The sequence below is a fragment of the Lampris incognitus genome, chromosome 3, assembly GCF_029633865.1.
Source record: "Lampris incognitus isolate fLamInc1 chromosome 3, fLamInc1.hap2, whole genome shotgun sequence".
Lineage (NCBI taxonomy): Eukaryota > Metazoa > Chordata > Actinopteri > Lampriformes > Lampridae > Lampris > Lampris incognitus.
This window is the reverse complement of record NC_079213.1, coordinates 87001659-87019071: the sequence shown is the minus strand read 5'-3', so window position 1 is coordinate 87019071 and position 17413 is coordinate 87001659. Positions and strand designations below refer to the sequence as shown.

Below are 17413 nucleotides of genomic sequence, written 5' to 3'. Positions count from 1 at the left end.
CAAATACTTTGCACTTGGAAAAAATATATTAAGAAATATCAAAGCTGAGTCTGGGTTGAGTTACCCGGGTTGAGGTCAGCCAAAAGCTGTTGGGGGGGAAGGTGAATGATTTTTTTTCTTCTTCCTCACTTATTCAGTCTGGATGGAGTTCAACGACCGCCCATTCACCCCCAGCCAATGGAGGATGGACATTCAAATGAGGCGCCCATAGAAATAACCTGAAGCGACAGGAGTGACAGAAACTCTCCTGACCGCAGCCGCACTGTGCAGGACAGGCCTCAGACACACAAGACCGGCTGCTCCTGCTGGATTTATACACACACACACACACACACACACACACACACACACACACACACACACACACACACACACACACACACGCGCGCTCAGCTAGATATACTGTACCACCCAGCCAGGGGAATTCTGTTTCGGATCTCAGAGGAAAAAACTTTCAGTAACATGGGAAAAGAAAATAGATGGATTGTCTGGATCGTTTTGGCAAAACTTGGCACCACTATTTCTTCGAGCCTTGAACCCTCTTTTTTTGGTAAGCCCGAGGTGTCAGTGCGTATTATTTCGAGTTGTGAGAGGTTTTTTTTGTTGCGTTTTTTGCGTTGAGGATATTGAGTGAACGTATTAATCCGTGCTGACCGGGAGTAACCCCGCTGCAGAGATCCCATTTGATTGCATTCGACCTCCACAGGCGCCACTAGGAAGAAAAAGGAGACTTCTATACACCTATTGTACATTTTCTTTAACATGAGCACTGTTAAACTGGATTCGTTTGATTGTGGCGAATGTTTTTTTCCCGTTCTGAAGTTGTGAGAATCGCTTTAAAAGTGGTCCAGTCCGCGTTTAGTGAAATATGAAGTTATTTTGTATCGTTGTTCTGATACTTTTCTGATACTTATGAGTTCATGTGGACCCTTTCCCCCCCCGTGGGGATCAGAATGCTGAGGCTGTTACAGCATCAGATTGGATTCTCAGCGTCTAGACGTCAGATTTCCAGAGCGGTATTTTGCGAAAGACTTGTGCCTTATTACAAGACATTCCTTGATCTGTTATGATTCCTTAATTAAAACTTTAATTATATGTGCGGTGCTACATTGAGACGGAAGGGGGCGACATTGTCCTGTTTATATGGCGTTCTATACGGCTGCTGATTTCAGATACTGGACGATTTTTTTAAAAAGCATTTTACAATTTCGTCTTTAAAACAATTCATTTCTAATTGCGCTCATGCCATATTAAGTTTGAATTAGTGAATCATTTAAATTGCTGCATGAGAATTGTATAGACACATCAATCTGTTATGAAGGCTAGTTGTGTCACGCCAGAATACCCCAAAAAATGCTTTATTCACTTATGACCCTCCTTCACGATTCATTCATGAATCTCAAACTAGCTTTTCAACCAAGTCTAATCTGTGTGTGTGTGTGTGTGTGTGTGTGTGTGTGTGTGTGTGTGTGTGTGTGTGTGTGTGTGTGTGTGTGTGTGTGTGTGTGTGTGTGTGTCTTTTTCGCATGTTTCATCAGCAAACAGCACTGTGACCGCCTCTCCCCAGCCAGCCACTACTGAATGGATCACAGACTATGCTGACATTGTGTCCAAGTTCTCCCGGCGCACCGCTGATGTCCCAGATGATGACCTATGCTACATCCAGCCCGGCCATCCAGACTCCATTGCAGAGTGTGAATTTAACCCAGAAACACAGACCTTCATTGTCATCCATGGCTGGACGGTATGCCAAACTGTCTCGATGTCTATGTCACGTGTCTATGCTTGTTTGTATGGAGAAACTTACCCCACGTCACATTATGGCTATACGTAGTATTCAGTTAATGTTAATAGGATTGGCAGAGAGACTGTAAATGTTTTGCTAACTTACTTCAAGTTATAATGAGCCTGTATTCAGTATTGTGAGATGAATGAGACTCAGCCTCAGACACTCAAAACCTACTCCAAGCCATACACAGGCTAGCACTACCCAGCAGCCAATCCATGCATCTCTTCCTATAATGGGATTTAGAACGGGTGATGCAAAGTTTGAAGCCGATGACATCTTGGCTGCTCTCCAGTCGCACAGAATAAATGGGGCTAAGGCCAAAATGAATCACGCCATGCAGCAGCTGACCTTAGAGCTTTGTGTGTGTGTGTGTGTGTGTGTGTGTTTGTGTGCATGTTCCCTATAGGTCACAGGGATGTTTGAAAGTTGGGTGCCCAAGCTTGTCACGGCCCTTTATGAGCGGGAGCCCAGAGCCAATGTGATTGTCGTGGACTGGCTGACCCGCGCCAGCCAGCACTACCCCACCTCTGCCGCCTACACCAAGTTGGTGGGTCGCGATGTCGCCAAGTTTGTTACCTGGATACAAGTGAGTATTTGTGCTGAACGCTGGCCCAGCTGCTTGACAGCTGGATCATGTACGTATTGACAAGCCATACTTTTGTTGACAAACGGATTCGGCTTCTATCTGAAGTGACACGTTACGGCAGGTGGATGAGGAGAATATAACAATATTTTATGTTAATGTGTGAGCAAGCCTCAGTAACAAGTACCGCCGCATAAATCTAGTTGGAAGCGGAAATAGGTTGTGAAATTTTGACAAATCTGTTGCTGACGTTGTGGTGTTTTGGTCTGTAGTGGTGTTGCATACATGCTTTCCTCCTTGTCATGGTTTAACATGCCTTGTAAAGGCTTTTTACAGCTGTGTCTGCGGCTCGCTGCAGCTTTTCATTACAAGGCTCGCTGTTGATTCAAACTGGATGTGGAGCTCGGTGGAGCAGCTCTCGGCCATAGCGAAGCTTTCGTTTGCTTGCCCTTCATTTACCTGCTGTTCGGTTACACACGTTGTGGGCTTTTGGGTAAATCATAAAACTGCTGCTTTTGAAGCACATCTCACCATGCATTTTCATTCATCGGCTCATCTGGTTTTGGCTTTTTGCAAACGTTAAATCCCATTTTTCTGGATTCTGGCCCAACTTCTGTAAAGCCTTGAGTTGAGGGTTTTGCCATGCAGTGCCGGCTGGAGGCGGCAGCTTGGTTTATTGAACACAACAAGCATCCGCTGGCCACACTGAAGGGATGTGGAGACTTTACAGCACATGTACCTCCTGTCTTTTAGAAAGAGCTCCAGTTGCCTTGGGAGAGACTTCATCTGCTTGGCTACAGTCTGGGAGCTCATGTGGCCGGCATAGCTGGAGACCTGACTAACCACAAAATCAGCAGAATCACAGGTAAGCGCGGTGATACCGTGTCTGCACTTTGCTTACTGGTGATCTAGTCATTGCTTTTGATTAAACAAAAAATCCGAAATCTCTGTTTTGATTGAAGGCTAAGCCATATTCAAAGCTATTGTAGACCACTGTAGAAACGCTGATCACGGTAAGTATAACTGTAAATGTTCATGTCCTTAGTTGGACAGGAAGTGGAAGCAGGGCAGGCTAAGCTAACTGCTAGCCCATGCAGACTGGCAGTTCCGACAGTCATCCTAGCTGGTGTTTTTTAAAAAAAAATTTTTTTTTAGTTTGGATATGTGTGTTAGTTTGGATATGTGTGTTCTTGTAGTTTTTGGATATTTGCTTTAGTCTTTGTGTTTCACTGCTGTGGGCTTGGGGAAACGATACTTCGTTTCATTTCATGTACTTCCTAACATGAAATGAAACGACAAATAAAGCGTTCCTGCTTCCTGAAAGTCAATGCTCACACATGTTAGTTGGGGAAAAGGAAAGCTCAAGTGATTTGTTGCAGTTATTTAAAGTTACAATCCGCAGTTGAAGAACCTGGTGACTGTCTGCCCCATTTCTGCTGTTGTTTTACTCAGACTTTGTAAATCTTTGCTTTATTACTTGCAAATGAGAAAACCAGCCAATGCCGCATCGATTTCACTTCCTTCTAAGGATTTGTCTCCATTTCTCAAATTATTTCTCAATGTAAACCCGATGGTGAGATACATTTCTTGTCAGTAGTCCTCGTGGCGTGGCAGTCCTCCACATAGCCATGGCTGTGCATGACATTGATTGAAACCCCCCCCTTTTTTCCCCTCCCCAATCGTATCTGTACAATTACCCCATTCTTCTGAGCCGTCCCGGTTGCTGCTCCACCCCCTTTGCCGATCTGGGGAGGGTTGCAGACTACCATAGGCCTCCTCTGATACATGTGGAGTCGCCAGCCGCTTCTTTTCACCTGACAGTGAGGCGTTTCACCAGGGGGATGTAGTGCATGGGAGGAGCACGCTATTCCCCCCAGTTCCCCCTCCCCCTTCCCCCTGAACAGGTGCCCCAACTGACCAGAGGAGGCGCTAGTGCAGCGACCAGTACACATACCCACATCCGGCATCCCACTCACAGACACAGCCAATTGTGTCTGTAGGGACGCCTGACCAAGCCGGAGGCAACACAAGGATTCAAACTAGCAATCCCCGTGTTGATAGGCGGCGGAATACAATCCTACGCCACCCGGACGCCCACGGATTGAGCCTTTAATGGACGCAATAATGCTGTTGAATCAGTGCTTTACAGTAATATGTTGTCCGTAGAAATGCTGTTCAGACTTGACCCAGGTGGCTTATTGTTCAAGGCGAATAAAGTAGATTTGTTGGGTATGAGGATTGGTTGTTTAACTTCGGTCTTGTGAATAAACTAATTCCTGCATACAGGCATCCTATATCCTGCAGTACTATGTTGTATTCTGTCCTCACCGCCCCGCTTGTTAAAGGCACCCAACACGCCGACACATAATCTCTCAGCATTCTTGGCCCTATTATGTTCCCGCATGCAACTGGTTAAGGGCCAGCCAGAGGGTCCAAACCCTGATTGTCACTACCACGTTTATCCAGCTCTGAAATCTCTCCAGCCTGCCAAGAATAACAGTGTGTTTACTGGGATCAGCGGCGGTGCTGACGAGCAGCAGATCATTAAGAGTCATTGTGTAGCTCCTGGCTTAGCTTCAGCTGCACAGAGAGGCCCAACCGAGCACATGCTCTCACGTTTTCTTCTACTGTATTATAGAAGAGGCAATCTATAGGTGTCCAAGAGGTGATCTGTTAGGATGGATCCTCCCCGTGTCTCTCCTCCATTTATCCACTGTGTGTTCAAAGTGGCATTGCTGACAGCAGCCATGGGGAATGTGAAGTCACTCTCACCTTAGTTAATCTCATTTTAGATATCCATAGATATTGTTCTTTATGATGTACACTGCAAAAGAAAAGAAAAAGACAATCTTGTTTTAAGTCTTATTACTTAAGTTTATTTCAAGATTTGGCTGGTAAATTTTCTCACCCCACTAGCAGATAATGTTGCTTGTTTCATAGAAGTGTACATGTTTCGTGATAACAGGACTTGTTATATGGATTTTTGGCAGCCTGTGCAGGGTGTCTCCCCGCCTGCCACCCAATGACTGCTGGGATAGGCTCCAGGATCCCCGTGACCCTGAGAGCAGAATAAGCAGTTCAGATAGTGAATGGATGGGTGGATGGATGGAAAAGAAATCTTAAAATAAGAAACTTGATTTAAGAAAATCTTTCTTTTTTTTAGAGTAAATGTCTTAAAACATGTCCTATTATCGTGAAACAAGTGCACTTTCTCGAAACGAGCAAGAACATTTTATGAGCCATATCTTCAAATTAGCACTATGAGAGTTAAAACAAGATAAAATATCTTAATAAGATGGTCTTTCCCAGCAATGTGCTAACTGACTCGGCGAATAAGACCACTTTTTTTTTTTGATTCACTCACTCTACTTCACCTGGATGTCTCCTGGCACCAGTTAGGGTGCTCCACCAGGAGTCCACAGACAAATGCAGTCAATAAACATTGAGACAGAGGCATACATCAAATTCAACCATCACTCCTCTTCAGGTCTGGATCCTGCCGGCCCCACCTTCGAGCACGCAGACAGCCAGAGCACGCTCTCCCCAGATGATGCCCAGTTCGTGGATGTCCTTCACACCAACACTAGGGGCTCTCCAGACCGCAGCATCGGCATCCAGAGGCCCGTGGGACACGTGGACATCTACCCCAACGGAGGCACTTTCCAGCCCGGCTGCGACATCCAGAACACCCTGCTGGGGATTGCAGCGGCCGGCATCAAAGGCCTCCAGCGTACGTCCCGCTCACACTCACTTCTGTTTGTTCTCGTTGTTCACTGTGTCTCTGGTTTGAATGTCCCCTCCCATCTAATAAACCATGAGCCGAGCTTATTATTTCAGCGTTAGCTTGATTGCACTGTGGTCTGTTGAGCTACAGCGCTGTAGATTAAACACTGGGTGCTACCAGACTAACACATAGTTACTCTGTGTATTTTGGGATATCGTCTTGCTATCATGTGGACTCTAAATGCGGTAATTGAAAGATGAGGAGGTTTTATTGCCAGAGTTGTAAAACGCCTCGGTAAGTTATTCTTCCCTCGCCTTTTCAGTATGATGCACTGGGCTGTAAATATGCATCTCTTCTCACATTAGGCAGAAATATCTGAGATTACAATGTTGTAAATTTATTTGCAGATGGATTCATTTGAGATTATCATGATGTCAACACCGTGCCTCCATAAAAGCTTCCAGAGGTGTGATTTAGAGGTGCTTGCCTCCAATCACAACAGACGCAGTTATGTAATGCTCGCCATATGTGATGCATGGTCTTTATGCTGCAGGCTAAACATGCCACACATAGTTTTTAAGAGAGAGCCATGCTTCAGTTTTTTGGATTTACTCACTCATAGCTACCTTTAACCGGGCTGAGCTGGGCAAAGGGGAACAGCAGTATGGAAGTAGTCGCCACTGAAAGGGAAGAGATACTACAAGAGAATTTTCCTCTACATAGGCACAAAACAGGAAGAAAGATAAGAGATTTCCTGGGGTATTTGATCCTACATGTGACTTCATAAATGGTGACAATCACCACCATAGTTTTTATTCTTTATCATTTCACTATGTGGTTGACATCATCATCTGAGAGCAGTTCACAGAATCCAAGACGTTTTATTGCCTTGCTTTGTATTCACACCGACATTGTCCCATGTCCCACTGAAGATATGGACCAGATTGTCAAATGTTCCCACGAGCGCTCCATTCACCTGTTCATCGACTCACTACTGTACAAGGAACAGCAGAGCATGGCCTACCGCTGTGGCACCAAGGAGGCCTTCAACAAGGGCCTGTGTCTCAGCTGTCGCAAGAACCGCTGCAATAAGGTGGGCTACAACATCAACAAGATCCGCTCCACCCGCAGCACCACCAAGATGTACCTCAAGACCGGCAAGATGATGCCCTATAAAGGTAAATACACACCACGTGATGTGAGGAGTTGGCAGCAGATGCACTTGATTTAACATGGTGGGGGGGGGAATTGAAGTTTATGTGGAGTGGAATGTGTCCTGTGATATGCAAGCAATGCAGAGAGCCAGATAGAGCAAATAAGTGGTAGTTTAGCCATGGCAGGTAAGTCTGTTGTCATGCCCTTTTTGCAGGATTACTGAATAGTCCTGCATGTACGAGCTACTGTGCTTGAATGTCGTAATTGTACTAGCAGGTACTTAGAGGTAGGCTTTGGTTAAAACAGAACAACCTGTGCAAGTTATGTCAGTACAATTACTAGACCTCAGTAACACACACACACACACACACACACACACACACACACACACACACACACACACACACACACACACACACACATGCTCATTAACAATAACAAATAACTGCAGGCATGTATGCACATACAACATGTAAATGTGCAGAACCCCCCCCCCCCCCCGCACACACACACACACATAAAGACAAATACCACCCATATCCACAAGATCATTGCTGGTATACAAAACTAAATAAGACTATCTATAAAATAAGCCTGTGTCCCATACACACATTGGCAGAGGATAGGGGGAAGGTTAGGTAATGGTGCACATGACTGATTGTCCATGGAAAGTTACTGAATACTGTTGAGCCACTCCACAGGTTTGTTTGAAATTGCCGTTTGACACCAGTGCACAGTGTTAACAGTAGAAAGTGGCTGAAGCACACGCCTCTGGTAGTAACTTGGCATGGACATCGCCATAGTAGGGTATGTTATTGAGTAAGGGGACAAGTTTAAGAAAATGAGCAAATGAATAAGTCCTTGAATTGCATTCAATAACTAGGTATTTAGAGAGGGTCGCAGTAAGCAGCGCTGAGCTGTGGTCGGGGCAGGGTATAGGGATGACAAGATTATATAAGGGTTTAAAGACAAACTAATGATCACTGCAGTGATAAGTCATGGGAAGATTACTTTTTGGGGGAGCGTCCAGGTAGCATAGCAGTCTAGTCCGTTGCCTACCAACACAGGGATTGGTCGAGGGTCCCTACAGACACAATTGGCTGTGTCTGCGGGTGGGAAGCTGGATGTGGGTATGTGTCCTGGTCGCTGCACTAGTGCCTCCTCTGGTCGGTCGGGGCGCCTGTTCAGGGGGGAAGGGGAACTGGGGGGAATAGCGTGATCCTCCCACGTGCTACATCTCCCTGGCGAAACTCCTCACTGTCAGGTGAAAAGAAACAGCTGGTGACTCCACATGTATCAGAGGAGGCATGTTGTAGTCTACAGCCCTCCTCGGGTCAGCAGAGGGGGTGGAGCAGTGTCCAGGATGACTCAGAAGAGTGGGGTAATTGGCTGGATACAATTGGGGGGGTGGAAGGGTGAAAATCCCCCTCCCCAAAAAAAGAAAAATTACTTTTTTTTTTTGTGGAAGGACCATAGCGAAGACTCAGATCAAAATCCTGATAATGGCTTTGTCAAGAAGGGTTTCCTCTGTGACAGATGAACTGAAACAAACTAGCTTACTGTGCAACTGGCCATGTGTTTATTATGTTTGTCTGTGTTTCTCTGTATCTGTCTGTTTATCTGTGTATCTTTCACTTTCAGTTTTCCACTACCAAGTAAAGGTCCATTTCTTTAGTAATGAGAAGCTGAGCTTCACGGAGCAGCCACTGAAGATTTCTCTGTATGGAACCCATGGAGAGAAGGAGGACATTGATTTCACCATGTATGTACATGAAAAAGTATGGTCTGATTAACAGCCATGTCAAAATCACACACACATACACACACACACACACACACACACACACACACACACACACACACACACACACACACACACACAAACCACATTCAGTTGAATATGTAGACATGCTCAGAAAAAATATACACACAACAACTAGACACAGACAACCACCTGATTGAAGACGTACTCATGCATGTGCACACATGTAAATTCAGTTTGAATGCTTCTGTCCATCATCAAGGCTTTTGTATGTTAAATTCCACTATTCCACCCGCCGCTCCCTGCAGACGAGCTTTGAACAGCAACAGTACTGTGTCCTTCCTGCTCACCACTGACATGGACATCGGAGACCTGATGATAGTGAAGTTCCGCTGGGAGAAAGATGCCATTTTCAGCTGGACAGACTGGTGGGGTAGCAACAAGTTCCACATCCGCAAACTGCGCATCAAATCTGGGGAGACCCAGTCCAAGTAGGTGCCTCCATTTCCATGTCACAGCCTTCCCTCTCTGACAGAACAGAAAAGAATAGAATAGAAGTTCTTTCAGGAGCACAGTGATCCTTTGCCATTCAGAAGGGAGCTGGAAAAGTTTATTCAAAATGCTGTAAGATGTTTGTTGTTGTTGTTTTTTTTAAAATTTTACTTTATTAGCGATGACTGTTTCAGTTTCTCATGTGATTCCAGGGTGATCTTCAGTCCTAAGGATGGAGAGTTTGCCTACCTCATCAGAGGAGGAGAAGATGCGGTCTTTGTCAAGTCAAAAGAGGACAACATGAACCGCAAAGAAAAACTGTGAGTGGATGGGTACCAATTCCTGCAATTTTTCATCAGACAAACACATTTGTAAACGCTGATAAGACTGGGCCACATCATGCACTGATACAGAAATGAGATTTAGGAGGCACTGTTGAATATTGTGGCAACACAGTGGCGCAGTGGTTAGCACAGTCGCCTCCCAGCAAGCAGGTCCTGGGTTCGAACCCCGGGGTTGTCCATCCTTGGGGGTCGTCCCAGGCCATCCTCTCTGTGGAGTTTACTTGTTCTCCCCATGTCTGCGTGGGTTTCCTCTGGGTGATCCGCAGTGGCGCCCCCAGAAATTTTTCATAAGGGTGGCCAAATGGGGCCACTGAAAATCTTGGGGTGGCACACCAAAACCAAAAGCCATGACTGAATTTTGGGAATTCTATGATGCTGTTGTAGTATACTGTATAGCCTAGTTGAAAACTGTCAATATGAGAGTTAAGAAAAATATACATTATTGATTGAAATGAACAGCACCTAATGCAAAATATCAGATAGAAGCATATTATGCATAATCAGAAGCATATTCTGCATATGCGACTCGTGGCTGGGGGAGCCAGCGGGGGGGCCAGGGATAGTATCAGGGTGGCCGTGGCCACCCCTGGCGGGCGCCACTGGTGATCCGGTTTCCTCCCACAGTCCAAAGACATGTAGGTCAGGTGAATCGGCCATACTAAATTATCCCTAGGTGTGACTGTGTGTGTGTGTGTGTGTGTGTGTGTGTGTGTGTGTGGGCCCTGTGATGGACTGGCAGCCTTTCCTGGGTGTCTCCCCACCTACCGCCCAATGACTGCTGGGAGAGGCTCCAGCATCCCGTGAACCAAATTTGGATAAGCGGCTTGGATAATGGATGGATGGATGTTGTGTATTGTCAGAAGGTAAATGCAACCCTTAAGCTTTGCTCTTTTGCCACTTTTTCTTGACAGGATGCTCAAGCTGAAGATGCAGGGCAGTCTCTTTGGGCAAAACGAGGCGTGAAGTTTAATATCGACGCCTGTCATTCTCACCTCGCACTCAAAACCAAAGCAAATCCTAGGAACACCTTTGCCAGAAACTGCGCATGGCATCAGTCTGCTCATTTCCTCCAGCCCATGTTCATCCTTCACACCTTCAGCCTCAGTGTTGGCAATTGGTCATCCTTTTATTTCACCTCCTGTCCTCTGTTAAGCTGTGTTCCTGGAAAGATTTTACAAGTTCTGTTCTGCCGTCGTGATGCACAGACAGTTGGTCATTTCCATCTTGGAGTACTGTTTGCTGCACATCTTTGTAATCATTTGTGTATGCTTATAAATATATATATATATGTGTGTGTGTTGTTTATGCAGATTTAGATGACTTTCGAACCCTTGATAAGATCTAATTGTCTTTTGTTTGCCTCTGTGAACTTGGTTGATTATTAGATAATTATAAATGATCCAGAGTGATCGGCATGATTTAGAAACATCCTTTGTGTATTTCATCTCTAATATCTTTTCCTAACCATTAACTGCCAACAATCAACAGGGACCAAAGATGTTGTTACTTTTTACTGAATGGAGTATCACAGTGATCCTTGTAAATAGCTTTTTTCAATCAGTATTATGTGTATTTGAACGAGTCATGTTGATGTCAGTTCTCTTGAATCCTCACTTGTGCTTTGATCGCATTTTTTTATTGTGTTCGGCACTGGTCACTTTAAAAGGCCCCCTGCCCCCGCTGACAATTTGATCCCCCACATACGTGCCCTCCAGTCCAGCCAGGTCCTGCTTCCTGTGCTTTTGCTCGTTTTTGAAATTTGGCCCCCTGACTGTAAAGAAATAATGTTCTTCACTAAACACTCTTGGCTAAATGCTCTGATAATTTCATGAAAGGGTAAAAAATATCTGAAATGGTTTACCTCATTGTTAATGCACATTTCTATAAGAGATGCCCTTGTTTTTGAAAGGTCAAACATTACAAGAATTGCTGAAAATAAATATGTGAATTATTGGAATCTGACTGTTCTGCGTAACGGCTATATTACATCCCAGGATTATGTCATCTTCTATTTATTGAATGTACGTGTATATATTTGTATATCAAGCTGTAATATATTTTGGCAGGTTTTCATTGCGTGTTTTTATAGATGAAGCTTTTTGTGATTTTATGCTCAAGGCTCTTTGTCAGATTTAAGCTAGCTGTTGAGCGTATTTACTTCCATAAACTAAAGTGCGGTGCACTGTACATTAAGAAACGTGATTTTTTAATAAATTGCTACTTCGCACATCCTGATATCCCTGACTACTCAAGTTGCATTAACACAATTCATTCAAGTACTCTTGAAAAGTCGCTCCTTGCTTGTGTTTGGAGCTTGATGAACACTTCATAGAGCTTTCATGCTAACTCATCGATAGTCACCACAACATTGGCTTTCTTTAGTCACCACCTACTTTGTGAAATTTTGTAGCTTACTCTTTGAAATTGTACCATAAGCATGTGTAAGTGTGTTATAGGAGGCCAGGTTAATACCGTTGTTTGTGCAGAAGAATAGTTTTTAAGGAAGAATTTTGCCTGTTAGTGAGTTATTGACATAAAAAAAAGAAGGAAGTCCTAAAGTCAAAAGTGACCCAGGAGGGATCCAGTTACTTCATACAGTGCCTTCACTTCTATGGAGGCATACGCAGTTTAGATAGTACCTTTCAGGAGACACAATGCCTTGTCATACATTACTGTTTTTGGCACATGTATTGGGAGAATCTACCTCTCCTTGTTAAATTCCTGAAATAGCTCAGTATCATGGAAGAGAAGCCCTGCTTGTCAAGCACAGAGAGACCTTTGTGGGCCAGCCGACACCAGACCTCCTTGTATATCTCGTGTCTAACGTTCTCATAATAGGAATTCACCGGTTATGCAACACTGAACTGAATGTACATATGACAGAGACAACAAATACCTTTGCACTTCCAGTTCCCCGAGTTTTCACACAATTTCCCAATGGAGACCTCCACAACGGTGTCAGAAAGGAAAGACGTTGAGCAGCACCTGCCGTTTAGACTAATTTGCTGAAGTGAACTATGGTTTGACAATTAAATCTTAAGGCCTTTCCATTTTCATGCCAGTAAAGCAACTAATTCAGCGGTCATTTTGAAACTGCGCCGGGGTAGGGGTGGGGGGGGGGCTGTTTCTGGAAGGAATTCTGTTGTAGGATCGAAGCCTATTCATCACAAGGTACAAAACAAGGTAATGGCCTGGGATTGGAAATTGAAGCATGATCAGAATTTTGTTATTTATAAAAGCTGTAAAAGAAATAACATTATGTCACATTGGGCCATAGTTTTAACAATAGTCTTAAAGGTTGGCTCAGCATGAATCCGGCATACACTGGAATTCCTACAAGCCACCGATAGAGAGGAGCACAGAGGTCGGAGTCAGACCACCCTGACAATGGATATAACAACATGACGTAGTGAAAGTGACCACCTATGGTAGAAAAGTGATATGTGAATAAAGAACGACTGTGTAAATTGAGAAGAATTTGAGAGAAAAAAAACCACAGGAGAGTTAATTTTGGGAATTTAGACCTATTCCTTCTTTCTCATTTGGGAAACATCCCCTCATGACTTTGTGTTGGTGGTGGACGAAGGGTTTGTTGACCCAGCAAGAAAGATTTGTAAGAAGTACGTTGTAGCCACTGCTAATCTGCCTGTGAAACTGGAGTCTGGATCTAGATATGAAGTGATTGGGAAAAAAAACACTACACTGTAGGTTTTACATAACATATTTGTTCCTGGGAATATCTCTGAGCCACACTGAAACATGTCTACTGTTATGGTACTCTCACGGCATCAGAGTAAATGTAGCCCTGGAGAAGGCCTTTACCACAAAAATCTTGTTTTTCCACATCTACACTTGAAATAGCTTAGTTAAATCATATCAGACAAAGTAAGCAGTGAACGATCTGACAATGACCTTTTTTTGTTGTTGACTTTTTCACCTCTTTTTCTCTACAATTGTATTCGGCCAATTATCCCACTCTTCTGAGCCGTCTCTGTCGCTGCTCCACCCCTCTGCCGATCTGGGGAGGGCTGCAGACTACCACATGCCTCCTTCGATACATGTGGAGTCGCCAGCCGCTTCATTTCACCTGACAGTGAGGAGTTTCACCAGGGGGATTTCCTCCCCCCCTTTTTCTCCCCAATTGTATCCGCCCAATTACCCCACTCTTGTGAGCTGTCCTGGTTGCTGCCCTCTCAGCTAACCCGGGGAGCTGTAGACTACCACATGCTTCCTCCGATACATGTGGAGTCACCAGCCGCTTCTTTTCACCTGACAGTGAGGAGTTTCACCAGGGGGACGTAGCACGTAGGAGGATCACGCTATTCCCCCCAGTTCCCCCTCCCCTGAACAGGCGCCCCGACCGACCAGAGGAGGCACTAGTGCGGCGACCAGGACACATACCCACATCCAGCTTCCCACCCGCAGACACAGCCAATGGAAAAGACTGCCACGTCACCCAGACAGCCGATAATGACCATTTTAATCGCACAAATGTAGTTTTATATCCTTATTGCCATTATTGTCATTGTATTATATTATTGTCATTGTATTATCTGCCATCAGCAAATGTCTGCAGCAGAGTTCTACAATGTGCTTACATCCCAAAAACAAAGTAAGCCACGACCCCTGACCATTGTCCTACGTGAGCAAAGACAATGGATTCACAGCAACAGAAAGATGGACTGCATCTGTGAGAAAATACTGTCATGTTCTCAGAAAAGCAACACCACAGTCAAGCCAGCTGAACAGCTGCTGCAGTGACAACGTCAGCTGGGGAGCAGGATGTGTGTGTGTCTTCGTGTATGTGTGTGTGTGTATTTGTGTATGCGCATGTGTCTTTGTGTGTGTGTGTGTGTGTGTGTGTGTGTGTGTGTGTGTGTGTGTGTGTGTGTGTGTATGTTTGATGGGTGTGCATGCATGCGTGTGCTTGAATGTTTAGTGTTTATGTGTATGCATGTTGGGTCTATGGTGCTAGCCAAGTATCATCGAACCAGACACATTACATCTGTGCACTACCCTGACTGAACACGGGGTCCCTTGATGGCAAGTATTTTTGGCCTCATACCCAGCATGTTTTGTGTTTATGTGTTTGTATTAGGGGGCACAACGTGTTTTTATGTATGTGTGCTTGGATATGTGTTGGTGTTTTACTTTGTGTGCATTGTTCTGTTCTTATGTGTGTGCATGTTTAGTTTGAGCAGTATGTGTGTGTGTGTGTGTGTGTGTGTGTGTGTGTGTGTGTGTGTGTGTGAGTTCATGTACACACTGTATGTGCCAGGGGCAGACTGGGAATGAAAAATGGCCCTGGACTTTTTGACTCAGACAGGCCCACCCCCCCACCCCCCATACACCACCACCCCCCACACAAAATTAACAATTCCTGCAGCAGCTCACTTCTCTCAGCAACGCCATCTATAACCAGGTCACAGTCCAGGGTCATTAAAGCGTCTCGCTCAGTAGCCATGAGCATAAACGCCCCCAGGTGTTGTGGAGACAGAGTGCTCCTGAGTCTACTCTTGATGAATTTCAGAGTAGAGACGCTCCGCTCGAACGCTACCTGGGTTATCCCAGCATCATAACACAACATAACATAAGGTAACATAACATCACGTAACATATTGTAACGTACACGAATAAGTAGACACGTTGGTCCTTGGCTAACATGTCGAACCCTTTAGTCGACTGGTTAACGTTGTCGCCTGCGGTGCGGGAAATACGGGTTCGCGTCCCGGCTGTGGCGGTCCCGGGCTACCCCCCCGGAATTCGCTGCATTGGTGTCAGTAGGATGGTGAGACCGTGAGGTCATCAGAAGTGCGCGCGCCCAGAGGCGTGAGGGAGCTGATATGCTGAAGCGCGGGGACGCGTTTCCCGAAGGAGGGGGGATAGTAGTGTAACGTACACGAATTAGTAGACCCGATCGGACCCTTTAGTCGACTGGTTAACGTTGTCGCCTGTGGTGCAGGAGACACGGGTTCGCTTCCCGGCTGTGGCGGTTCCCGGGCTACCCCCCTCCCCCCAAATTCGCAGCATTGGTGCCCACTTCTGACACCGGTGCAGCAAATTTGGGGGGCAGCCGCGGGAACCGCCACAGCCGGGACGCGAACCCATATCTCCTGCACCGCGAGCGACAACGTTAACCAGTCTACTAAAGGGTCTGGCCCGTTAGCCAAGGGCTAACGTGTCTAGTGATCTGTGCACGCTACATTACACATATCGCTGGAGGGACTACATGTCCCATCTGGCCTGGAAAAGTCTTGGGATCCCCCAGGAGGAGCTGGAGGGCGTTGCTGGGGAGAGGGACGTCTGGCGTGCCCTATTTAGCTTGCTGCCAGCGTGAACCGACCGACCCGGAGAAGCGGCGGATGATGAGATGAGATGAGATGAAATGAGAATGTATCATAACATAACTGTAGCTCATTTGACTAAATAATTGTACTGTTTGCCCACCACGAGCTACCGTACCTCTAGGGGTGTGTGTGTGTGTGTGTGTGTGTGTCTATCGATGTGCTCTGCGATCTACTAGTTCGCCCTTACCAGACAGACTTAGCAAGATTACCAGTCTCATGTGAACACTGGTGTTAATAAACCAACGGTTTTGGTACAAGTCAGTGTGATCATTGACTCACACACACAACAGAACAAAGATCTACATGGTGTCAGAAGACGGTACGGACTTCTCGCCAGTGAGTACGTATGATTTTATTTGGTCGTTCATGCCCTGCCAATAGACACACTCCCTAGCCCTCCGTAGGCATCCTTCAACACCCAGATGTGATGCGTGTAGGCGGCAAGTGATGTCTTTCCTCAATGCATCAGGGATGACAGCGCGCTCACTCCTGAACACTATTCCATCTTGGTGGCTTAACTCCTCTTGGAATGAGAAGTAGGGCTTGATTTCCCTTGGTGTTTTTGACTTATCGTCAGGCCATCCTTGCTGCATCATTTTGATGAGAAGCTGCAGTGTTTCATCCTCTTTTGTGGCAGATCGTATATCATGTAGCCTGTCTGCTGCGATAGGTAAGTGTTGTGCCATGTTGACAGTCTCTAGTTCTGCATCCGGTGCACTCTCAGGAAGATAAGCTCTGCTCAGAGTGTCTGCTAGCAGCATGTCTCTACCTGGCACATATACTACATCTAGATCATACTTTTGTACGCGCAGCATCATTTCCTGCAGCCTTTTGGGTGCACTTAGTAGAGGTTTTCTCACTATTGTTTCCAACGGCTTGTGATCACTTTGCACCGTCACTTTTCGGCCGTATGTGTACTGGTGAAATCTTTCCATGCTAAAAACCATTGCTAAGAACTCCTTTTCTATTTGTGCATACCCACGCTCTGTTTGAGTGAGTGCTCTGCTTGCAAATGCTATTGGCTTACCCATCTGCATGAGCGCTGCGCCTAAACCTGTGTCTGAAGCGTCACACTGCACTGTGAGTTCCTCATCTGGGTTGTAATATTTCAGTACTGGGACCTTTGCTATAGTCTCTTTCAATTTGAGGAAAGCCTCCTCATGCTGTGCTGTCCAGTTCCACTCCCTGTTTTTGTGTGTCAAATCTCTCAACACTAT

General features: G+C 45.5%; 1 protein-coding gene across 1 annotated transcript; it reads left to right on the top strand.

Moving 5' to 3' along the window:
* The first annotated feature begins 260 nt into the window (after positions 1 to 260).
* On the top strand, positions 261 to 12079 carry lpla (lipoprotein lipase a). The gene is made up of 10 exons (XM_056277990.1): positions 261 to 550; positions 1539 to 1744; positions 2196 to 2375; positions 3126 to 3237; positions 5860 to 6102; positions 7029 to 7274; positions 8893 to 9013; positions 9322 to 9504; positions 9718 to 9825; positions 10761 to 12079. Exons 1-10 carry the CDS (start codon positions 463 to 465, stop codon positions 10810 to 10812), a joined length of 1539 nt encoding a protein of 512 aa, XP_056133965.1. The 5' UTR covers positions 261 to 462; the 3' UTR covers positions 10813 to 12079.
* Positions 12080 to 17413: the final 5334 nt, after the last annotated feature.